This window comes from Eubalaena glacialis, chromosome 3 (genome assembly GCF_028564815.1).
Source record: "Eubalaena glacialis isolate mEubGla1 chromosome 3, mEubGla1.1.hap2.+ XY, whole genome shotgun sequence".
NCBI lineage: Eukaryota > Metazoa > Chordata > Mammalia > Artiodactyla > Balaenidae > Eubalaena > Eubalaena glacialis.
The window spans coordinates 174,960,673-174,986,935 of record NC_083718.1 but is presented as its reverse complement, the minus strand read 5'-3'; the positions used below and the strand labels follow the sequence as shown (position 1 = coordinate 174,986,935).

General features: G+C 45.3%; 2 protein-coding genes across 3 annotated transcripts in view; both read right to left on the bottom strand.

The window, feature by feature from the left end:
* Positions 1-14,467, bottom strand: part of AUNIP (aurora kinase A and ninein interacting protein) — a 32,874-nt gene extending 18,407 nt beyond the window's left edge. The window contains exon 1 of the mRNA XM_061184702.1: positions 14,387-14,467. Coding sequence (XP_061040685.1) covers positions 14,387-14,467 — 81 coding nt within the window. The remainder of the gene's footprint in view (positions 1-14,386) is intronic.
* A 1,250-nt stretch (positions 14,468-15,717) lies between these two features.
* PAQR7 (progestin and adipoQ receptor family member 7) lies at positions 15,718-25,679 on the bottom strand. Of its 2 annotated transcripts, XM_061184699.1 has the most exons (3): positions 25,480-25,679; positions 21,778-21,873; positions 15,718-17,815 (listed from the first exon to the last, which is right to left on the bottom strand). In XM_061184699.1, exon 3 carries the CDS (start codon positions 17,792-17,794, stop codon positions 16,742-16,744), a length of 1,053 nt encoding a protein of 350 aa, XP_061040682.1. In that variant the 5' UTR covers positions 17,795-17,815; positions 21,778-21,873; positions 25,480-25,679; the 3' UTR covers positions 15,718-16,741. The 2 variants fall into 2 exon arrangements, with proteins under 2 accessions (XP_061040682.1, XP_061040684.1); XM_061184701.1 differs by lacking the exon at positions 21,778-21,873.
* Positions 25,680-26,263: the final 584 nt, after the last annotated feature.

Here is a 26,263-nt window from a genome sequence, read left to right as displayed (position 1 = left end):
AGCCACAACTACTGAGCCTGCACGTCTGGACCCTGTGCTCCGCAACAAGAGAGGCCACGACAGTGAGAGGCCCGTGCACCGCGATTAAGAGTGGCCCCCACTCGCCACAACTGGAGAAAGCCCTCGCACAGAAACGAAGATCCAACACAGCCAAAAATAAATAAATAAATAAATAAAATTTAAAAAAAAAAAAAGAGGAATCCCTTTTAAAAAATTTTAAAAAAAAACCCATATAGCTAACACTCAGTAGCCAAGATAGATAAATAGATAAAAAGATAGACATAAATTCCCACTAGCTTCCTTACAGATAACACCTCTGACGTATGAATCACTACACTAACAGTTGTTTAAGTTGTTTTTCAGGTACTTGGAGCTAGTTCTTGCCCAGTTCAGACCAGTTGAAACCACTGACCATTCAAATGGGCCTGTGTGAGTGTCCAATGGATGACCTTTTGATGCCAGAGGGCCAAAAACTCCACCCTCAGAACATGCCACAATTTTCTGAACATGCATCCTATGAAGAGCCATGAAGCTTGACTACACCTGCACAGACCACTGATTACCTCACTTCTCTTACCTCCAATCACCTTTCCCCACACCTCGAACTACCCTGCCTCTTTATCCCATAAATATCCCTAAACCCTATCTTCGGGGAGGTGGACATGAGATTTGTTCTCCCAGTCTCCTAGCTTGGCTGCCTCCTGAATAAACATTTTCTCTGCTGCAAACCTTGGTGTCTCAGTGTTTGGCTTGCTGTGCACTGGGCAAACGAACATGATTTGGTAACACCTATACCCGCAAACGTGGAGTTGGGTGTCAGAAGTGAGGGTGGTCCTGGCGACTCTCTAACTTTCACCCGCTGTTTCACAAACATCTCTTATATTTCCTGCCACTATGCCACTATTCATAATGTCCCTAGAATACCTACTTCACCTCCACTGCTTTCCAACAATATCTAATCCCTGCTTTAAGGTCTGCCTCAAATGCCACCTTCCACAAAGCCTTTCTATTTTAACAGCTTTATTGGGATATAATTCACTTACCATAAAATTCACCCATTTAAGTATACAGTTAAGTGTTTTTTAGTATATTCACAGAGTTATGTAAACATCACCACAATCTAATTTTAGAGTATTTTTCATTACCCCCAAAAGAAACCCTGTATCCATTAGCAGTCATTCCCCATTCTCATCCTACCCCAGTCCCAAGAAACCACTGACTTACTTTCTGTCTCTTAAGGATTTACCAATTCTAGACCTTTCATATATCATACAATATTGGTCTTTTGTGACTGGCTTCTTTCACTGAGCACGTTTTGGAGGTTCATCCATGTTTTAGCATGTATAGGTACTTCATTCCCCTTTTATTGACAAATAATATTCCATTGTATAGATACACCATTTTATCTATCCATTCATCAATTAATGGACAATTGGGTTGTTTCTACTCTTTAGCTATTATGAGAAATGCTGCTGTGAACATTCATGTACAAGTTTCTGTGTGGACATATGTTTTCATGTCTGCTGGGTATATACCTAGGAGTAAAACTGTTGGGTCATATGGTAACTATGTTTAACATTTTGAGGAACTGCCAAACTATTTTCCAAACTGCCTACACCATTTTATGTGCACCAGCAATTTATGAGAGTTCCAATTTGTCCACATGCTTGTCAACACTTGATATTATCAGTCTTTTTGATTACAGCCATCCTAGCATGTGTGAAGTGGTATCTCATTCTCGTTTTGATCTGCATTTCCCTAACGACTAAAAATGTTGAGTATCTTTTCAAGTCTCTACCTGAATAGATAGAGACTGAACTAGTAATTTTAAAACTTCCTGCAAAAAAAAAAAAAAAAAAGCCCACTGTTCCATTGACAGATGAATGGATAAAGAAGACATGGTATGTACGATGTATGTATACATACAAACATACTGTGGAATACTACTCAGCCATAAAAAAGAATGAAATTTTGCCATTTACAGCAACAACTTGGAGGGCATTATGCTAAGTGAAACAAGTCAGACAAAGAAAGACAAATACTGTATGATATCACTTATATGTGGAATCTAAAAAATACAACAAACTAGTGAATGTAACAAAAAAGAAGCAGACTCAGAGAACTAGTGGTTACCAGTGGCAGGGGAAGATGGGTAATACAGGGGTAGGGGCTTAAGAGGTACAAACTATTAGATATAAAATAAACTACAGAAGGTGGAGTGAAGATGGAGGTGTGGGAAGACACCGAGTTAGCGTCTCCCCACAACTAGGGTGGCTGCTGGCCGTTGGTGGGAAACCCTGACACCCAATGAGACGGGAGGAACCCCCAAGTAAACCAGTAGGACGTGGGGGGACAGATGGGGGAGGAGAAGTGGAGGCCAGACAGGATTGGCGCCCCTGAGGCTGGGGAGATCAGGAGAGGTATGCAGGAGGGGCCCTCCGGGAGGAGCGACAAAGGAGCGGAGGGCGTTTGCCCTGCCCACTTGGGCCCAGGAGCCCGCTAAGCTCCCAGGCCGGTCCCCTGCCCTCCAAAGCCCTCTCCAGGCCACATGGGTCCTGGGGGCATAGGAAGAAGACCGAGGGGAGAACAGGAGAGGCAGGCGGGAGGGGCCCTCCAAGACAGGAGGAGCCCTCCAGGACAGGAGGAGCAGGAGAGGAGAGGAGACCGTTTGCCTCGCCCACTCGAGCCCAGGAAGCCTGCTGGGCTCCTAGGTGAGGTCTCCCGCCCTCTGAGACCAGGTGTGGGGGGGAACGCCTGTGCCCCTTCTGTTCCTTGAGCCTAAACCCCACCCCCCCACAGCCCCCAGGGCCTTTGCCAGCCCTGTGGGTCCTAAGCATAGGCCCCGCCCACCACCCAAACCTCACCCTTGCTTAGGCCCCACCCTCCACAGCCAAGGTCTTTTCCCTGGCTTTCTTTTTTGTTTGTTTTTTTCTCTTTTCCCTCCTCCTCTTTTTTACTATTGTGGTACTGTTGTACCTTCCGGTTGTTGATTCATCTATATTTTTATTTTTATATTCTTTCTAACATATCTGTTAGTTTCTGAGTCTAATTTTATTTTTAACTTTGTTGTTGTTCTCTCTTTTTTTTTTTTTTTTTTTTGCCACCCCACGCAGTTTGCGGGATCTTGGTTCAGGAGCCAGGGGTCAGGTCGAAGCTCCTGCAGTGGGAGCTCCATGTCGGAACCACTGGACTAACAGAGAACCTCAGACCCCAGGGATTATTCATCAGAGTGAGGTCTCACAGAGGTCCTCATCTCAGCACCAAGACCCAGCTCTACCCAACAGCCTACAAACTCCAGTGTTGGAAGCCTCAGGCCAAACAACCAGTAAGACAGGAACATATTCCCATTCATTAAAAAAAAAAGAGAGATAGCAAAAAAATATGTCACAGATGAAGGAGCAAGGTAAAAACCTATAAGACCAAATAAATGAAGAGGAAATAGGCAATTTACCTGAAAAAGAATGCAGAGTAATGATAGTAGAGATGATCCAGAATCTCAGAAATAGAATGGAGGCATGAATTGAGAAAATACAAGAAATGTTTAACAAAGATCTAGAAGAACTAAAGAACAAACAGAGATGAACAACACAATAACTGAAATGAAAAATACACTAGAAGGAATCAATAACAGAATAACTGAGGCAGAAGAACGAATAAGTGAGCTAGAAGACAAAATGGTGGAAATAACTGCCGAGGAGCAGAATAAAGAAAAAAGAATGAAAAGAATTGAAGACAATCTCAGAGACCTCTGGGATAACACTAAACGCACCAACATTTGAATTATAGGGGTCCCAGAAGAAGAAGAGAAAAAGAAAGGGTATGAGAAAATATTTGAAGAGATTATAGTCAAAAACTTCCCTAATGGGAAAGGAAATAGTCACCCAAGTCCAGGAAGCACAGAGAGTCCCATACAGGATAAACCCGAGGAAAAACACACCAAGACACATATTAATCAAACTAACAAAAATTAAATTCAAAGAAAAAATATTAAAAGCAGCAAGGGGAAAAAAATAACATATAAAGGAATCCCCATAAGGTTATCAGCTGAATTTTCAGCAGGAACTCTGCAGGCCAGAGGGGAGTGGCAGGATATACTGAAAATGATGAAAGAGAAAAACCTACAACCAAGATTACTCTACCCAGCAAGGATCTCATTCAGATTCGATGGAGAAGTCAAAAGCTTTTCAGACAAGCAAAAGCTAAGAGAATTCAGCACCACCAAACCAGCTTTACAACAAATGCTAAAGAAACTTCTCTAGGTGGGAAACAGAAGCAAAGAAAAAGACCCACAAAAACCCAAAACAATGGGACTTTCCCGGTGGCGCAGTGGTTAAGAATCTGCCTGCCAATGCAGGGGACATGGGTTCGATCCCTGGTCCGGGAAGATCCCACATGCCACGGAGCAACTAAGCCCGTGAGCCACAACTACTGAGCCTGTGCTCTAGAGCCCGCGAGCCACAACTACTGAAGCCCGCGGGCCTAGAGCCCGTGCTCCGAAACAAGAGAAGCCACCACGATGAGAAGCCCGCGCACCGCAGCGAAGACACGACCAGCCAAAAATAAATAAATAAATTTAAAAAAAACCAAAAACCCAAAACAATTAACAAAATGGTAATAGGAACATACATATCAATAATAACCTTGAATGTAAATGGATTAAATGCCCCAACCAAAAGACACAGACTGGCTGAATGGATACATAAACAAGACCCATATATATGCTGTCTACAAGAGACCCACTTGAGACCTAGGGACACATACAGACTGAAGGTGAAGGGATGGAAAAAGATATTCCATGCAAATGGAAATCAAAAGAAAGCTGGAGGAGCAATACTCATATCCGATAAAATAGACTCTAAAATAAAGACTATTACAAAAGACAAAAAAGGACACTACATAATTATCAAAGGATCAATCCAAGAAGAAGATATAAAAATTATAAATGTTTATGGACCCAACATAGGAGCACCTCAATACATAAGGCAAATGCTAACAACCATAAAAGGAGAAATCGACAGTAACACAATAATAGTAGGGGACTTTAACACCTCACTTACACCAATGGACAGATCATCCAGACAGGAAATTAATAAGGAAACACAAGCTTTAAATGACACAATGGACCAGATAGATTTAATTGATATTTACAGAACATTCCACCCAAAAGTGGCAGAATACACTTTCTTCTCAAGTGCACACAGAACATTCTCCAGGATAGATCACATCTTGGGTCACAAATCAAGCCTCGGAAAATTTAAGAAAATTGAAATCATATCAAGCATCTTTTCTGACCACAACACTATGAGATTGGAAATCAATTACAGAAAAAAAACTGTAAAAAACACAAATACATGGAGGCTAAACAATGTGCTACTAAATAACGAAGAGATCACTGAAGAAATCAAAGAAGAAATAAAAAAATACATAGAAACAAATGACAATGAAAACACAATGACCCAAAACCTATGGGACGCAGCAAAAGCAGTTCTAAGAGGGAAGTTTATAGCAATTCAATCTCACCTCAAGAAACAAGAAATATCTCAAATAAACAATCTAACCCTACACTTAAAACAACTAGAGAAAGAAGAACAAAGAAAACCCAAAGTCAGTAGAAGGAAAGAAATCATAAAAATCAGAGCAGAAATAAATAAAATAGAAACAAAGAAAACAATAGCAAAGATCAATAAAACTAAAAGCTGGTTCCTTGAGAAGATAAACAAAATTGATAAACCCTTAGCCAGACTCATCAAGAAAAAAAGGGAGAGGACGCAAATCAATAAAATTTGAAATGAAAAAGGAGAAATCACAACTGACACCGCAGAAATACAAAGGATTATAAGAGACTACTACAAACAACTATATGCCACTAAAATGGACAACCACGAAGAAACGGACAAATTCTTGGAAAGGTACAATTTTCCAAGACTGAACCACAAAAATTAGAAAATATAAACAGACCTATCACAAGTAATGAAATTGAAACCGTAATTAAAAATCTTCCAACAAACGAAAGTCCAGGACCAGATGGCTTCACAGGAGAATTCTATCAAACATTTAGAGAAGAGCAAACACCGGTCCTTCTCAAACTCTTCCAAAAAACTGCAGAGGGAGAAACACTCCCAAAATCATTCTACGAAGCCACCATCACCCTGATACCAAAACCAGAAAAAGATATCACAAAAAAAGAAAATTATAGACCAATATCACTGATGAACACAGATGCAAAAATCCTGAACGAAATACTAGCAAAAGAAATCCAACAACACATTAAGAGGATCATACACCATGATCAAGTGGGATTTATCCCAGGTACGCAAGGATTCTTCAATATACACAAATCAATCAATGTGATACACCACATTAACAAATTGAATAAAAACCATATGATCCTCTCAATAGATGCAGAAAAAGCTTTTGACAAAATTCAACACCCATTTATGATAAAAACTCTCCAGAAAATGGGCACAGAGGGAACCCACCTCAACATAATAAAAGCCATATACGACAAACACACAGCTAGCATCATACTCAATGGTGATAAACTGAAAGCATCTCCACTAAGATCAGGAACAAGACAAGGATGTCCACTCTTGCCACTCTTATTCAACATAGTTTTGGAAGTCCTAGCCACGGCAATCAGAGAAGAAAAAGAAATGAAAGGAATACAAATTGGAAAAGAAGAAGTAAAACTGTCACTGTTTGCGTCACTGTATACATAGAAAATCCTAAATATGCCACCAGAAAACTACTAGAACTAATCAATGAATTGGTAAGGCTGCAGGATACAAAATTAATGCACAGAAATCGCCAGCATTCCTATACACCAACAACGAAAAATCAGAAAGAGAAATTAAGGAAACAATCCCATTTACCATCACAACAAAAAGAATAAAATACCTAGGAATAAACCTGCCTCAGGAGGCAAAAGACTTGTACTCAGAAAACTATAAAACACTGATGAAAGAAATCAAAGATGACGTAAACAGATGGAGAAATATACCATGTTCTTGGATTGGAAGAATCAATATTGTGAAAATGACTATGCTACCCAAAGCAATCTACAGATTCAATGCAATCCCTATCAAACTACCAATGGCATTCTTCACAGAATTAGAACAAAAAATTTTACAATTCGTATGGAAACATAAAAGACCCCAAATAGCCAAAGCAATCTTGAGAAAGAAAAACAGAGTTGGAGGAATCAGGCTCCCCGACTTCAAACTATACCACAAAGCTACAGTAATCAAGACAGTATGGTACTGGCACAAAAACAGAAATATAGATCAATGGTACAGGATAGAATGCCCAGAGATAAACCCACACACATATGGTCACTTAATTTACGACAAAGGAGGCAAGAACATACAATGGAGAAAGGACAGCCTCTTCAATAAGTGGTGCTGGGAAAACTGGACAGCTACATATAAAAGAATGATATTAGAACACCATCTAACACCATACACAAAAATAAACTCCGAATGGATTAAAGACCTAAATGTAAGACCAGACACTCTAAAACTCTTAGAGGAAAACATAGGAAAAACACTTTTTGACATAAACCACAGCAAGATCTTTTTTGACCCACCTCCTAGAGTAACGGAAATAAAAACAAAAATAAACAAATGGGACTTAATCAAACTTAAAAGCTTTTGCACAGCAAAGGAAACCATAAACAAGACAAAAAGACAACTCTCAGAATGGGAGAAAATATTTGCAAATGAAACAATGGACAAAGGATTAATTTCCAAAATATACAAACAGCTCATGGAGCTCAATATCAAAAAAACAAACAATCCAATTAAAAAATGGGCCGAAGGGGCTTCCCTGTTGGCGCAGTGGTTGAGAATCTGCCTGCCAATGCAGGGGACACGGGTTCAAGCCCTGGTTTGGGAAGATCCCACATGCCGCGGAGCAACTAGGCCCGTGAGCTACAATTACTGAGCCTGCGCGTCTGGAGCCTGTGCTCCGCAACAAGAGAGGCCGCGATAGTGAGAGGCCCGTGCACCGTGATGAAGAGTGGCCCCCGCTTGCCGCAACTAGAGAAAGCCTTCGCACAGAAACGAAGACCCAACACAACCAAAAATAAATAAATAAATAAGCCTACACCTTTATTTTTTTTTTTGTATGTAATATTTTTTTTTGATCTTATATTTTCATTTATCACCTTGCATATACTACATAATCACATACAATATACTTCAAAACCACATTTTTTTTCACACACACACACACACACACACACACACACACACTGTATTTTATTTTTACAAGAGATAATAGACTGACACCAAGCATTGTACATGGATGACCACAACAAAAGCAACAATGATTGCAATTACCAAACATGAAACACACTCATACTATGTCATAATATTGACATTCTGTCCAGTAATCCTCCACTGTAACAGCTCCTTTACTTTGCAGTGAAAATTGATTTGTATATTCTTTGCCTCTGAGTCCTTGTGGGATTTTTTCTTTTTTTAAATTCAAACAGAAAGTCACAAAAATTATACTCATCCTCGTCAGTTCACTCAGTCCCATGTAATTAATTTTTTTTTTTCATCTTGATCTTTTGTTAGCACTTTTATGAGCTCATCAGTTTTTCATTAGAGTTCTGAAAATGCTTATTCATTCAGTTCAGCAGTACAGTCCGGTACCAGAAACCTGTACCTGTCAGAGTCTTTTCCATGAATTTCCTGAAGATGTAACCCTTTTATAGGAACATATTTACAAAAGCATCAGAGTACACCCAGAACTGTCTGTAAATGACAAAGGCTTAAAAATGACCACGGTTAAAGATTTGATGAAAGTTCATAATAATGCAGTTGACAAGAAAATTAGTTATTTCTGAGATATACATTTTAAAGTAATAACTAGGATTATGACTTATAACATTATACCAGAACATATAAGATTTTTAGAAATTTCATGTAATGTCTGAAACATTTATATTAACATATTTCCATACAAATAACCCAATGCAAGTTTAGTATTAGTTGTTTTGTTTGTTTGTTTATACTGCAGGTTCTTATTAGTCATCAATTTTATACACATCAGTGTATACATGTCAATCCCAATCGCCCAATTCAGCACACCACCATCCCCACCCCACCGCAGTTTTCCCCCCTTGGTGTCCATATGTCTCTTCTCTACACCTTTAAAAAAAAAAAAAAAAAAAAAATGGGCCGAAGACCTAAATAGACATTTCACCAAGGAAGACATATAGATGGCCTAGAGGCACATGAAAAGATGCTCAACATCATTAATTATTAGAGAAATGCAAATCAAAACTACAATGAGGTATCACCTCACGCCAGTCATGATGGCTATTATCAAAAAATCTAGAAACAATAAATGCTGGAAAGGGTGTGGTGAAAAGGGAACCCTCCTGCACTCTTGGTGGGAATGTAAATTGATATAACCACTATGGAAAACAGTATGGAGGTTCCTTAAAAAACTAAAAATAGAACTACCATATGACCCAGCAATCCCACTACTGGGCATATACCCTGAGAAAACCATAATTCAAAAAGAGACATGTGGGCTTCCCTGATGGCGCAGTGGTTAAGAATCCGCCTGCCAATGCAGGGGACATGGGTTCGAGCCCTGGTCCAGGAAGATCCCACATCGCGGAGCAACTAAACCAGTGCGCCACAACTACTGAGCCTGTGCTCTAGAGCCCGTGAGCCACAACTACTGAGCCCACGTGCCACAGCTACTGAAGCTTGCATGCCTAAAGCTCGTGCTCCACAACAAAGAGAAGCCACCACAATGAGAAGCCCACACACCGCAATAAAGAGTAGCCCCTGCTCACCGCAACTAGAGAAAGCCCACGCGCAGCAACAAAGACCCAACGCAGCCAAAAATAAATAAATAAATAAATTTTAAAAAGAGAGGCATGTACCACAATGTTCACTGCAGCGCTATTTACAACAGCCAGGACATGGCACCAACCTAAGTGTCCATCGACAGATGAATGGATAAAGAAGATGTGGCACATATATATAATGAAATATTACTCAGCCATAAAAAGAAACGAAATTGAGTTATTTGTAGTGAGGTGGATGGACCTAGAGTCTGTCATACAGAGTGAAGTCAGAAAGAGAAAAACAAATACCGTATTCTTACACATATATATGGAATCAAAAAAAAAAGAAAAAAATGGTACTGATGAACCTAGTTGCAGGGCAGGAATAAAGATGTAGACATAGAGAATGGACCTGAGGACATCGGGTGGTAGGGGGAAGCTGGGGCAAAGTGAGAGTAGCATCGACATATATACACTACTGAATGTAAAATAGTTAGCTAGTGGGAAGCAGCAGCATAGCACAGGGAGATCACCTCTGTGCTTTGCGATGCCCTAGATGGGTGGGATAGGGAGGATGGGAGGGAGGCTCAAGAGGGAGGGGATATGGGGACATATGTATGCATATGGCTGATTCACTTTGGTGTATAACAGAAACTAAAACAGTATTGTGAAGCAATTATACTCCAATAAAGATCTATTAAAAAAATAAATAAAATAAAATAAGCTACAAGGATATATTGTACAACAAAGGGAATATAGCCAGTATTTTATAACTATAAATGAAGTATAACCTTTAAAAACTGTGAATCACTATATTGTACACCTTTAACTTATATAATATTGTACAGCAACTATACTTCAATTTTTTTTAGTTTAATATAAGTAAATAAATAAATCAATAAATAAATTCCACTGTGTGCTGCCCGGAGAGGCTGGGAATTTTCAAAAACCAGCTAGGCTATGCTTCTTTTTAACAGACCTTCCTTCAGCTTCTCTCTCTCCTCTAGCTTTCTGCTATAACCAGCCAAAAAAAAACCCCAGCTAGCACCTTTAACACTCTGCCTGGAAATCTCCTTAGCTACATCATCCAGTTCATTAGGTACATTTTCTACCTTCCACTTTACTACAGCCAACAGTGTTGCTAAACTTTGTCAATGCGTAACCAGTTTCCAAGATTTTTCTCACTTTCCTTTAAACCCTCACCCAAAGCCTCCTCAAAGATCATCAGACTTCTAGAAACAGTTCCTAAAAAGCTCTTCAAGCTTTCACTAGCATTCCCTTCAAAGTCCTTCCAGCTGCCACCCACTGCTCCATTCCATTTGTATTTCTGAAAGCCAAGCCCACCAGATAGGTTAACTCATTCACTCATTTGCTCATTCAATAAATGTTTACTGAGTACCTATTACATGCCAGAAAGTTTCTGAAGGACTGCCTAATGGAACTTTCATTCTTCCCCTTGTAGGGGAAGAAAGACAATAAATGAAAAAGTAAATATGCAGCATATAATATGTCTGATGGTGAAAAGTGCTATGGAGAAAAACAAAGCAAGATTAAGGTAGTTAGAAGTATGGGGAGTAGAGGATAAGGGAAAGGATGGTTAAGAAAAAACTCAGTTAAGTTGATGTTTGAACAAATGAAGGAGCAGAGCAATGTGGCTCTCTAATCCCTTTGCACTTCAGGCACAAGTATATAAAAGTCTCAAGCACAGATGTACTTGCCTTGAAAGATAGCAAGAAGGCCAGTATGGTTGGAGCAGAGGCAGAGAGAAGAGTAGATGAGGTCTAAAAGGCATAAGAGGGCACACAAGACCAGATGGTGTCTTATGGGCATTAAAAAGATTTTGGTTTTTACTAGAAGGTAAGAAACCACTAGATGGTTTTAAACTTAACAGTGAGCAAAGGGTCACTCTGGCTCAGGTGGCAGCAGTAGAAACAGTAGGAAATGATGACATTCTAAATACATTTGAAGGCACAGTCCATAGCATTTGCTGATGGACTGAAAGTTAATAAAGTTGCAGAATGTCAGAGTGGCATTCAGTGTTCCTCCAAGGCTGGTGGAGAAACCACTGACGACTCAGCCAAGATTTCTGATATCTTTGCATTTCCATCTCCCTCTTAGTTAAGTCCACTTCTCCTTCTCTGCTACATATCTCAAGGGTAGGGAACTAAACTGCATCATAGATGAAGAAGAAACAGAAATTATTTTCTAAGTTATAATGACATTTTAAATATAATACACTTAAGAGACAGCAAATATACAAATCAAATGCTAAATCTTTTTACCTCATTAATGTACAGGAAAACCTTTGTTAAAAAATTTTCTCCAATATTTTAATATAGAGGCAACAAAGTTAAAACACCACATTTGAAAATCACGGAAATTAAAATGGTCTTTCTTTTTTAAATATTTATCTATTTGACTGCACCAAGTCTTAGTTGCGGCATGCGGGATCTTCGTTGTGGCATGCAGGATCTTTAGTTGTGGCATGCGGGATCTGTTTTCTACTTGAGGCATGCGGGATCTTTTTTTTTTTTTTTTTTTAGTTGCGGCATGTGGGATCTTTAGTTGCGACCTGTGAACTCTTAGTTGCGGCACATGGGATCTAGTTCTTTGACCAGGGATAGAACCCAGGCCCTCTGCATTGGGAGCGCTGAGCCTTAGCCACTGGACCACCAGGGACGTCCCAAAATGGTTTTTTTAAAAACCCATACTAAAACCCATATGTCTCACATGGAAAGTGCTCCATCATATATTTAGTGAAAGGTGAGTAGCAGAACAAACTGTCTGATATAATCTCATTTGTGGGGGAAATACATAAATATATTTATTTATCTATCTATCTATTACCTATGCTTCTGACCAATTGGCTATAGATTAGGGATTCCAACAACCCCCTCCTACTCAGGATGCCAATCCCAAGTCCAGGTTATTAACTATACTTCTGACTAGCTGGCTATAGATCAGAGGTCCCCACAACCCCCTCCTTGGGTTCAACTGCTAGAGTGGCTCACAGAATTCACAGAAACATTTTACTTGCTAGATCACCGGTTTGTTATAAAAGGATATAACTCAGGAACAGCCAGATAGAAGAGACGCATAGGGCAAGGTATGTGGGAAGGGGTATGGAGCTTCCATGCCCTCTCCAGGCGTGCCCCTCTCCCTGCACCTCCACATGTTCACCAACCTGGAAACTCTCTGAACCCTGTCCATTTGGGTTTTTAATGGAGGCTTTATTACATAGACATGATTGATTTAAGCAATGGTCATTGGCAACTGAATTCAATCTCCAGCCCTTCTCCCCTTAGAGGTAGGGGAATGGAGGGAGTGAAAGTTCCAACCCTCTAATCACATGGATGGCTTTCCTGGCAACCAGCCCATCCTTAGGTTACCTAAGGGCTTTCCAAAAGTCACCTCATTAAATATAAAAGACACCATTACCACTCATAACACAGGAAATTCCAAGGGTTTTAGGAGCTGTGAGCCAAGAACCAAAAACAAAGACCAAATATATATGAGAAATATAAAACAGAGATAATGACAGGACCTACTTCATTGAATTCTGAGTACCTGCCACTGATAAGGCACGTAACGTCCCAGCAAAGTGCCTGACACATAGAAAGTAGTCAATAAATTACATATTGCTATTATCTGTACATCTTTTCTTCCCCACATGACTGTAAGCAACTTAAGAGCTAGAACTCTGCTGTTAGTGTCTGCTTTGAGCCTGTTTTTCATGTGTAAAATGGGTATCATTATATTACTACTACATAGAATTGCACCAAACAACAAATTCTCAGCACAGTGTCCAGCTTAAAATGCTCAATAAACATTAACTATTATTATCCCATACTTTTGTTTCTTTGTAATGACTAACAGAAAATCTTGCATATGTGCCAAACCTGGGTGGGATTTCCAATTCTCCTAGTTGGGTGAACCCGGGTTCATTACCTCACCTCAGTTTCCTCATTTCCATAAGGGTGATGACACATATAACACATATTAAATACTTAATACAGTATGTGGCACCCAGCGGATGCTTAATAAATATTAGGCCAGCTCCCCTCCCCGTCTCTTCTATTTTTTCCCCTAAAGTAACATGTTCTGGGCAGGTAGATGGCCGGCAACCTGACAAGTAGGGAAGAAACGGACCTCGGGGCGAGAACTTCCGAAGTTTGCATATGCACCCACCCCTCCGTATTTCAGCCTCTGCTACCGTCTTGAAGGGACTCCGAGTTAAGGGGTCTGCTGCATTACGCTCCTCGGAGCAAATTTTCTCTCCACCCTCTTCCCTCACCTCGAAACCTCGCTGCCCCAGTCTCTCCACACACACCCCACCCCACCCCCCCGCCAGCCTGCCTGCCTGCCTTCCGCCCCCATTTTCTCTCCACCCTTCCCAAACCCCATTTTTCAACCTTCTTCAGACTCCAGCCCCTCTCTCCCCTGAACCGCCAAAGCTATTCGTTCTCGGTCCCCGACTCCATCTCCACATCACATCCCGGTCCCCCCAAACGCCTTTCTTCTCACGCCTCCGGGCCTCTAACACCTCCCCCAACACCCTCTCTCGCCTCAACGCCCTACCTGCGCTTTCCTCCTCTTCAGCGCCGCCGCGTCCAGCCACACGCCGCAGGCCTCCTCCTCCTCCGGGCCTCTGCGCCTCATGGCCGCTGAGGAGACTAAGACAACGGGATAACGGAGTAGGGGGTCCGACCGCCTCAGGGAACCGCCATAACTGACTCCGCCGACGTTCGAATCTCGCGCCAACGCCAGGAGCGGAGCTACGCCGCGGACGCCCCCTCTCAGGCACCGCCCCCAGCGTCAGCTCCGCCCCGGCCCAAGCCCCGCCCCTTCCCTAAACCCTGCCAGCCTGACTGCTTAATGTTACCAAGGCCACGTTCTTGCTGGTTTTCTCATTCAAAAGTTGTATTCCAGAACTGTGCTGTGTGAACGCGTTCGCGACACTGCACAAGGAATGCACATTTTCTTTTTGCTGAGTTAGTTGGACTTTCTTACTGATAACTATCAGGGCTCAGGGTTTTTCCTTGTCTTATCGCTGAATCCTCACGAACATCTCAAAAGGAAGAGGAGAGGAGGCTCTGGTCCGCCAACTGCAAAGCTGGGGTCCTCAACGCTACCTTAAATGGATTACTTTTGTAATTCAAAACAAGAAACAAAAAGCTAAGTATAACTATGAAACCTCATGGGAGAGGATTTAGAAAACGTTAAGTAGAATGAAAACTAAAAATTTGCAGTCAAGAATTAGCTTTCAGTTTTGCTTTTCTCGCTTACTGTGTGGCCTTGGATTTTAAAGAGGATCAAATAAGGTTTGTGAAAGTACTTTGTAAATTCTGAGAGCCCCTCAGAAATGCAAAAATGCTGGCAACCATAACCACAATCTCCATAGATGTACTATATGTATAACAGGATATTTTAGCAGTGGAATGATATTTCTTATTCATTCAGGGTTTTTTTGCTTTTCTTACCTGTATTTCCTAATTTTCCTTCACTGTACATGTATTACCATATATTGCTTATGTACTGTGGAAAAGGCAATACTGTAAACATTAACATATAACAATATCATAAAAGTTAACATATAAGATCCTCCTTGATTGAAAAACCAAAAAGTGAAATCTTTGTCAAATTATATATTTTTAAACACATTCTTTTAATTTCTAAAACTTATTTAGTAATAAAACTGCCCCACCTTTCCTACCAAAAAAAAAAAAGTTCACATATATAGTGAATAAGACCCCAACCCCACCCCCAGGCAAAGATAAGACAGGCTCTGTCCCCTCCTCCCTATGCCCACCCCCAGCCTCCCCCTGAAAACCTCCTCCAACACAGTGAACAGGTTCAAGGGGCACCAGGGCTTCCTCTCTAGGATAGGAGACAAAAAGCAAAGAGGCAGCTCTTATCACAGTCACTTTATTGCATCCAGGACATCAGAGTCCAGACCACTCCTAACTCCAGCCACAGTGAACTCCTCCTTCCATACCTCTTGGCCTTTGGACAGGTTTTTCCCTCTACCTGGAATGCCCTTCCTCTTCTCCACGTGTAAACTCCTATTCACCCTTCCCAACCCAAGACCCTGAGGGTCCCAGGCAACACTAATTATTCCCTCCTCAGTGCTTCCCCTGACAGTTCATTCTGATATTAAAGCCTTTACCATCCTGCATTGATCCACGGAGCACAGTCAGTGGCCTGCCTCTGAGCAGAGGCCCAAGAAACACTAAATGGATAAACACTGAATCATGAACAAGGGAACCAGGAAAGACACTGGGAACAGGGTGTGTGGGACATTGAGGCCAGAGCTAGGAGGGTCAGGGCTCACTGTCTGGGACAGTGACTGAAGAGGTATGGAGCACTGGATGGGATCCATTTCTACCTGGCACAATCTTCTATCTTTGGGGGCTCTCTGCAGCACCAAAACTTCAGGCTGGGGTTCAAGAATGGTAAGATCCTGCACACATTTTGGGCCTGTCCTTTCCCTATCCACCAGTGAAATCTGGGTAGAGGGCAGTTGCTGATGCTTTCCCTGTCTCTCAGCTCAGATCTGACTCTGACCTAAATCCCAACTTCACCCCCTCCCAGATAATCTGTAAGGCCCAGGCCAGGGTCTTGGCCCCAGCTGATCCTCCATCCTCACCCCTAAGTGAGAGGCAATGGGGGGAGGCAAACCAGGGTAGCCCACATCTTTCTCTTTCCCTCTCCCAGGGCAGGGGGCTGGGGCAGGCCCTGAAGTGGACCCCAGCAGCTCCAGCCAATCCTCAAATCCAAGGACTGGCCAGTGCCCCCCTTGGCAGCTGAGGTGTGCACACAGAAGTCACCGCGGGCCAGACACAAGCAATTTTACCAGGCCTTGTTCCCATCTGGAGCTAAGCCCGGACCCTTGGGACCCCACTATACCTCCCTCCCTACCAGCTGCCACCCCCTTCACTGGGTCTTCCGATCGAGACTGAGTTTGCGCCGTACCAGCTGGCTCAGAAGGAATGCAGTGAGGATGCTGCTGCCTACAGTAAGCAAGAAGAGGCCGGAGAAGTTTTGGGGACAGCGGGTGTGCAGAGGCTCATAGATGGGCCGCCGGGCCTCGTAGTCCAGCGCCACGGCCTCCAGCTGAGCCAGCGTGCACAGCACCAAGAAGACATGGAAGAGCTGGTGGCCCTGCCCAAAGACGTGGCAGCTGCCAGGGAACCAGCGCTCAGGCATGAAGGCAGAGAAGAAAGTGGCAGCCAGCAGAAAGAAGACCACCTGGCATTTGTGGTAGAGAACAGCCGGGTCGTCCATGGCAGGGTTGGGGGACACGAGGATGCGGTGCACCACGGGGCTGATGTCCAGTGCGTAGGCCAGCGCCGAGGGCACCTCCTGGCAAGTGCGGCCCAGCAGGCCGGGCTTCTGGATGTACTTGTTGTAGCAGGAGCCAGCGCAGGAAAGCCAGGCGAGAAAGGCAGCCATGGGCAGGTAAAAGGTCTGCACCTGGGCATGCCAGGTGGGCTCAATGGCGTAGTAGAAGTGTGCCAGGGCACTGCCAAACTGGTACACAGCCACACCCACGTAGTCCAGGAAGAAGAAGCTGTAATGCCAGAACTCGGACTTGGCCTGCAGGAGGTGAGCCAAGGCACTGAGGGAGAGGTAGGTGAAGGAGGTGAGGACAATGATGAAGAGGGGCAGGGCGTGCAGGTCTCCCCAGAAGTCCACGGTCCCCACAAAGATGGCCAGCCGCAGCAGCAGCACCAGGGCCGCCAGCAGGTGGGTCCAGACGTTCACCGCCTCGTTGTGCTGCTGGAACAGTGTGCGGAAGTAGAAGCGCCAGGTCCTATGCAGCGGCCGGTAGCCCACATAGATGTATGGCTTCCAGAAGAGGGGCGGCACCTCGGCTCGGTCCACTGTGAACACAGGCTCTGGCTGCACAGACGGCCGAGGCATCTGGTGGACCTGCCGCAAACTGGGCAGGAGGTGGCTGAGCTTCTGGGCCACCATTGTGGCCATGGCTGTGGGTGGGGCGAGGAGCTGGGAGAGAGGCCCGAACAAGGTCAGGGGGCTGGTGTCCTCACCCTCCTGCCCCATGAGCAGCAGCTGGGGGGCTGTGCTCTTCCCCACCCCCTTATCCCTACACTGAGTTTAAGAGGAGAGGAGTTGTCCTAAGGGAGAGCTCAGCTCTGACTCATGATTGTTCTTCTCCCTGATGTATCCCAAGTGCCTAGAACAGTGCCTGGCACATAGTAGGTGTTCAGTAAATGTTTGAGGCATGTGTTAAAGAGGCTCACTATGTCATCCTACTTCTTTCCAGTCCAGGCTCCATATAGCAACCCTCATTGTTTTCTCCTGTGTTCATGCTGCCATCAGTGTTTACCTGACAATGACCTTGCTAACAGACCTGCTGCCTCTACCTTTAGCTCCTTCAGAGTGGCCAGGGTCTGCCATTGAGCCTCCATCACCCTACATGATCTGGTCCCTACTACCTTTCCTAGCCTTATTACTCAACCACAGTGCACTTCACATCCAGCCACAGCCTCATCAAAACCATGGGCCTGCTGTTTCACATGTCTATAGCTCTGCACAAGCTTTTCCCTCCATCTGAGCCATTTACCTCATCTTGCCCGTCTGGCAAACTCCTATTCATCCCTCAAAACCCATTTCTTCTGTGACACTTTCCCTGGAGGTCCTCCAATGATGACCCCTCTAACTTGAGTGCCTACAATCCTTTGACCATTATAATACTTCTTACGGGCATTAAATTGTTAATGCGAGCTCCTCCAGGGTAGGCAGTTTGTCTTATTATTTTGTGAACCCCTGGTGCTTAGCAGGTAGCTGGTGCCCAATGTTTGTTGAATGAAAAAACAACATAATAGCATCCTGATAATACTTCATAGCCTTCAAGGCCCAACTCGAAAAGCCACTTTTTTCCCGAAAGTCCCTAGTAACAACTGATCCTATAAAAACAGCCCTTTCCCTCAGCCACACCCTCACTCAAAAGTTCCCCCCTCCAGCCCTTCCACCATTGCTAATTGCAAATAAATCCAATCCAACCCCTCACCTGGCATTCAAGACCCCATGACCTGCTCCCACCCTCATTTCCCACCTAACCCAAATGTCAGACCCTGTGCCAACTTCCTTTCCCTCTACTGAAATCCTTTAAAACCAGTACAAGCTGCCACCTCCAGGGGACTTCCTTAATGCCCCCTCACTTCTCCCTGTGGGAGATCTATAATGGGTTATACAATTTAGCATTTAAAACACATTCATTCATTCATTCATTTAGCAAACACTTACTGAGCCCCTTCTCTGCCTCATGTCCTGTGCCGGGTCCCAAAGGTGGTGGTGGGCAGGAGAGTGGAAAAGAATTTGATCCCTGCCTTCAGGAACTTCATGATATGGTAGAGGTTATAGAGAGGAAAACAAAGCATAGCAAATGCTTACACAGCATGTGCTATGTGTCAGTGTCTTAAGCACTTTATGCATATTTGACTCATTTAATCATCATAGCACCCTATCAGATAGGTATTATCATTATGCCCATTTTTCAGATAAGGAAACTGAGGCACAGAGAAGTTAAGTACCCTGCCTAGGAAGTGGCAGAGGCATGATATAAACTCAGTTTGCAATCTTAACCACTTCCTTAAACTGCCCTTTGCAAAACAAGGTGGCAAGTACTATTAATCATTTCAAAATTATATACTGCTTTTGCCTGGTACCAATTGCTTAATTCAGGCTTATCATTATTCACTGTTTCATTCATTAAATCAAATATCTGTTGAAAAACTAGCCAGACAACTAGCTAGACAGACAACCCCCCTCCCTCAGATTCTCCCCCAAGAAGCTTATTGGACTCAGCAGCCAGATGTACTCTGTCCATCATTCATCAGATATTTATTGCAACTTCCTTTGCACCAGTCATTCTAAGTGGCAAGAAGATCTGCACTCAAGTTCCCCGCCACCAGCAGCACCGTGATCACCCCCAAAGCCACCCAATAATTCGCACATGGTCCAAGTAAATGCAATGTGCTTGCTATGCAAAGGCGACATCAAGACAAGCCCCCAGCCCACACCCCGAGCCTGATTTGCATCCCTGAGCTCCTCCTGCATTACATTCTGGAGTCAGCTCTGGTCTCTGGCCTTTTCTCGTCTGGTAGGGAGGAAAGAATTAAATGTCATTACACCACTACTTTCTATTCCCAGACAGCCTGGCAGGTTTAGGAAGCAGACCTTGCTGATGAACTAATTAGTGGGGCCACTTCTGTCCAGAGCATAAGAACTCCCCTGGCCCACTTGCTGGTTGAGGAGCCAGCACTGGATTTCTTCTCCTCCCCAAGAGACAGGGCTTTAGCCTCAACAGTCTGGCCTCTACCCTTGTCTACAACTTTGTCTTCCCAACTCAGAACCTCAGGGGACCAGAAAAGGCCTCTGAAAGCATCTCGCAGCTCTTTTGTTTTACATTGAGAAAACAAGAGCCCAGAGACAGCAAGGCCTTCCCCAGAGTTGCCCAATCCAGCCACGTTTCCATTCCACCATGAGGGCAAAGACCAGGGAATGATGACATTCAATGGTGCCTTAGTCCCTGAGTCCCTGTGATCTGTTAAGTCCAGTCCGATGCTCCACATCCCACTCTTAGAACTTCCCAAGTCATAACAGCATATTAAAGGCTCGGAGAAGGTCTGCACCAAAGAAGCCTGCTTCACTTTGTTGAACCTACATTTGCCAAGCTTACATGACCAAGGATTCCTTTCCCAGTAATGATTATATTATAAAGCTAGCTGAAATGTAGTAAGTGTTTACTATATGCTCACTCTTCATAGCCTTGTTGCAATTAATTCTCATAACTAGCCTGTGAGGTAGGTATTACTATGCCCATTTTGTTGTTGAGTGAAATTCAGAGAGGTTGGAGCTCCTTAGCCAAGGCCATACACAGAGAGAGAGAGAGAAGGAGAGAGAGAGAGAGGGAGAGAGAGATGGAGCCAGGATCCGGACCCAGCTCCCCGACTGCACAGCACAGATACTCTCAGCCACTCCTGCTGCCCTGCTTCTTGTCACACCTAACTGCATCCCAAAGAACTACTTTGGAAAACACTAGTCTAAAGCAGGCAACCAGGTCCTTTCCCGTAAATTATTTCCTTAGGCTTCTAGCAACTGACTTGCATCCAGGGACCTCAAACTCACCCAGTAACCAGTTACCCACTCTCTCTGCACCAATGAAGCCCTGGCTCACAGCTACCTCCTCAGGTGGGTGATAGCTCACTCGCAGCCCTTCCCCTCCCCCAGACACAGTGGGCCCTAAGCACAGAACCCAGAGGCTGCATACTGGGATGACAGAGGTCAAGTTGCCCTATTTCCTTTAGACCTTTAGACCAGTGGCCCCATTCCATTTGAATAGCTCTATTTTCAGAGTTAGTTCCCATCTCCTGACTCCATGGAAAGGGGCCCTGGATCCAGGGGAAAGAAGCAGGGGCAGGAGTCTAGCAAGAGCCAGAAGGATGAGGGTGAGTATTCAGAGGGCACCCTCAGGGCATCCTTTGAGTAGTCTGCCCACCAGGCTGCCAGAACCTGGCTTTTCCAGGCATCCCACCCCAATCCAGTACACCTCCATGGCCCCCCCTCCAAGTCTCCCTAATTGTACTGGTTACCTAAGGATTTCTCTTGAACCCAGGGGCTGATGATGTCTGCTGTGGAACAGGGCAAATTCGCCAGATGCCAAGCACTGGGTGGCACTTCCACAGGTAGGGTCACTAGGGGCGGGGCTTCCAGGGACTGTAGGGGTCTTGTGTGATGTCACCAGAGGGTGTGATGTCACCAGATGGTGGGGCTAAAGACAACCTCCACCCTCTCCCCTCCCTCCATCACCACTCCCATGTTGGTCAAATCCAGGCTAAACTCTGCATCCCTAGCCAGGCCTCAGCTGCAGAAGGAAGCTCATGGTTAACCTTGGCATGAAACATTTGAGGAAACCGAGGGCTAGCTGAAATGTTGTGACTTACCCAAGATCACACAGCAAGGTGGGCAAAGCTGGGCTGAGACCAGGTGTCCAGGGCCTGGTTCATGGATGTGAGGCAAACTTGACTGGCTTCTGTCCTCTACTCAGTGGGAATCACAATGAAAGGAAGTTAGGAACCAAGGAGAAAAGAGACACTATAAAGGTTCGTGAACGAGATGGACTTCAGATTTGGACAAACCAGGTTTGACTCCTGATTCCATAACATACTAGCTGTGTGACCTAAGACAAGTGACTTACCTTCTCTGATCCTCAGCTCCCACATAAGAATTATATTATCTACCTCATAGATTGCTACAAAGATTAAATTTATGAGAACAATTTTAGCACTGTTTAGGGATTCAATAAATGATTCCTATTATTAGTATTAATTACTAATAGTAGTAGTAATTATTATTATTAAGAGTAGTAGTATTTGAAATATCCCCAGCCTGAGTATTAGTATTTAAAATATTTCCAGCTTGAAAAATTTGCTTGGGGTTCTCTAAAAAACTCGGTCCCTTTTAGCCCTCGATAGCTGGCTTCACTGGGTTTGGAGGCCTTAGAAAGGTATCTGTCTCTTTAAATCTTTACCTCTCTCTGAGGATGCATTTAGGGACCAGGGAAATTTGGTTGGAGTTTAATAATTAAAGTGTTCTCAGCAAAGACTATTCAGAGTAACCTCTCTGGATTCACAGGGCTCTGAAGATTTGCACTTGCCCACTGACCCAAGAGAAGTGGCTGGGAAGTGAAATCCCCAGAGAAAAGGGCCTCAAGCTCAGCAGCCCCAGGAGCCCCATCCCGGAGCAGGAGGGTAGAGGGGGTAGACTGTGCTAGCAGGTAATGCAAGAGGCCTGTGGCCTGGTTGGGGCATGTTTTGCAGGTTTGGGAGGCTCCTGGGTTGGCTGAACTTCAGAACTGGCATCTCCAGGGCCCAGGTGGGAATTCTTCTGTCAATCTGAGCAGCACCTTCCTCTTCTCCTCTCCTACCTCCCCAGCCCTCCCAATTCACATTCCCCTTTTCTAAACTCAAGGTCAACCTCCTCACCTCCTTCCTCAACCAAGGCTTGCCACCTCTAGTTCCTCCTGGTCTCCCCCTGATACCTCTGGGGGCAAAACAGCAGACCAAGTTGTGGGGATGGGGTAGTGAATAGGCTTTGGAGTGGGAGAGCCCTGGGTTATACCCATTCCACAGATTTTACTCAGTGCTTACTATATGCCAGGCACAAGGCTGCAAGGCTGGGGCACATGGTGAACAAGGCAGACAGGCTCCCTGCCCTGACAGGGCTCACCCACACAAATGAAATGCCCTTGGGCCCAGGAAAATACAGCCCAGAGAGAAGCCACCCAGGTGGTAACCATGGAGAACTGGAGAGAGCTGCTCCCCCCAGGGAGGGCATCTACCACTCACCTCGGGCAGATATTTCAAGAGAACCCAGGTCCCCACTTTTATGTGAGGATGGGATTTCAGGTCTGGAACTTACCAGCTGTGTGACTTTGCTAAAGTTCCTTTAACTCTCTGGGCCTGTTTCTTCATTTGAAATCAGAGGATAATAATAGCTACCTCAAGCAAAACAAAGTCACAGATGCTAGCTAGGTGTTGGCTCTGGCACAGCATGGGCTCCATTATCTTTGTTGGATTCTAGTCCTGACTCAGCCACTCAATCCCAGTGTGACCCTGGACAAGTCCCTTCCGCTCTTGGCCCTGTTTCTCCAAATGTCAAAGGACAGAGTGAATTCACCAATGACTTCAAACGGCCCTTCAGTCCCTGAGACATTCCAGCAATACTTGTTTTAGGCTTACTGTGTGTAAAGAGCTGAAGCTTCCGCAGTGAACAAAGCAGTTAAAACACCGCCCTCATAGAACTAATAGTCAGCTAATTAACAGCTAAGGGTAACCCCTAAGGGTATTAATACCCTGCCCATTTGGAGCTTAATAGCCTAACTAAATAACACCTAAGTCTTTTAAGTATCATTTGATTATAATTCTACTTCCTCTTTTGCCTGCTTCCTGGCATGCAAAATATTCATTGTTGCTTCTCTGGGCCCTGATGTTTCAGCAACTCCCTTAAAGACAACTTTATCTTGCCATGAAAGGCAAAGTTTAACCTCATTAGATAAAAATAACAAAAAAGCCAGACCAGTGTTAACAATGGGGCTGTCAGAGGTAAACCCTCTTGAGGGGTCCTGACAAGGATGACACAATATGGCAGAGCCTGAAATATTATTAATAAGACTAGGCATTAACATTAATAATTTACAGTGGCTTGCTGTTTACAAAGAACTTTTACACACATTTCACCTCTCCCTCTCAGCAACTCTTTGAACCTGTGGCTAAGCTGGTGTCACAGCCCCAGAGTGAGGCAGGAAGGCAGAGCACACCTTACTCCAAAACCAGTGCTCTTGCCCTTCATCTGCTGTGGTCAACTCCCAGGCACCCAGTGGGTGGCCACAGATTGTACAAGCAAAGTTTTCATCCCTGGCTGGCTTCTTGATATCTCAGCAACTGGGTCACCTCCCTCAATGCAAACCAATTCCCCAGTTCTGCCCAATGTGTTTAAAGAAAAAGTTCCTCCATGTCTTCCAAAACTGAACAGAAAACACTTTTGTTTTTTGTAACTGCACTTTGGGTTTCCATTTGTACTGAAAAGTGTGATCAGCATGAAATAAATCACTCTTAAAGGAATTCCTAGGATCTCAGACTCAGAACTGTTCTGAGGAAAAGGAAGCACCTGGTGGAGGAAAGCAGGCCCAGAGAGGTTGGGTGAGCTAGCTACAGTTGTCCAGCCCAGGGGGACAGAAAAGGGACCTGGGTTTTACCACTGACCAGTTTCACCACTGACCTCTTGGCAGGGAAACTGAGGCTGGGGAAAAGCAGCCTATCACTAAGGGGCTCAGCGGTGGCACAAGCCAATGATGGGAGGCTGGGTCCCTCTCTAATGGGACATCCACCTAGGAGCAGCCAGCCAGGCCCTGAGAATACATCTAACTCTTAAACTCCCCAGCCTTGGCCTGACCTCTCACTCCCGCCAGGCTTGGGGAGGAGTGGAGGGGTGGGCCGGTGGCATGCCCCAGGGAAACCTCTAGAGGTCCTCAAAGCCTATAGTCTTGAGGCAAGTGCTTCCCTCACTGAGTAGGAGAAAACCTCATGCTCTCCCGACACCAAAGGAGGCTTCCCCCTCCCACGGGACCTAAGCTGCTTTGGAGCAAGAGCCCCTCTGAGCCCCAGCAGCGCTCTTACCACTGTTTCCGGTTTCCCAACTGGGAGCCCCTCACATCACCCAGTTCCAGGTACTCACGCCCCTTTTTGCCCCCAGAATCTCACTAGAGTCCTCCTTCAGTGGAAGGAGCGTGCTCCGTGCCTATTCTCTTCCAAGACACCACGGCCCTCCCAGGCCAGCTCGCCCCTCTGCTCACTCCCTCACAGATGCGCTTCCCTCCGGCTCTGATGGCCCCTCTCTTCCAGTGTCCTCCCACTCCTCCCTGAGACTCTCCCCCTCCAGCTCCGCTCCTCCTTCCTGCTCCAGCCCCTCCTCAGTGGCGCCCCACTCCAGCCGATCCCCGCTGTCAGCCTCCCACTCCCTCCCCACGTGCCCCCAACTCACCTAGCCCCGAGTTTCCGCTGCACACAGCTCCCCGCGCTCCGCCCCGCGGGGAGCGCCCCCTCTGCCCGCCGCCCGCCCCTCCCACTTTTCCCCCAGCCCCGTACCTGCGACCGAACCGAGTTGCAAAAGGAGGCCCGACTGCGGCCCGACGGCCCTCGGCATCCCGGCTGCAAGTGGGCAGATAAAGGGGCGGCCCGGCGGAGGCTCCGCCCCGAGCCGGGGGAGGGCGGGGCGGCGGCGGGCGGCAGCGGGCCTTCGCTTAGGGCTCGGGGCCCAGGAATAGGCTGCCGCCCGCCCACCGCGCCCGCCTGGCCGGGCGCCAGCAGCCTCTGCCCAATGGCGTCCACGTGTTGCACGCGGAGGCGAAAGTGGTCACCCACACCGGTGACGACAGTCTTGGGAGTTCCTGTGGTTTTCGTGCTGATGGGAACTCGGAGGCCCAGAGAGCAGAAGTCGTTGCTCAGCAGGCGCTCCAGCTGAGCGGTTTCCACTTCCGGCCGCCTCGAGCCACGAGCTTCGGAGTCTGGAACTGGCTGACCTGAGAGGGAGGGGGCAAGTTGTAGCAGGAGCACCCGGGGGCAAGTTGTAGCAGGAGCACCCGAGTTTCCCAGCGAGAGCGTGCGGCCCAACCCTGAAGCCACTTAAACCCACAAAGCCCACCTCTCTAGGATGCTTCTGGTCGGGACACACCTGACCTTCCCCATGTTCATCTCTCTGCCTGGGGAGCTCCACCCCACCTCTGCTCCCCTAACTTATTCAAGTTCCCACCGAAAGCCCTTTCTTTGGGCAGCTTCGCCTGATATGCCCAGCCCAAGGCACATAGTTAGGACTTCTATTGAAACACCTTTCTACTCCTAGTGTAACATCTCCCTGCAGGAGTGGGAGCAC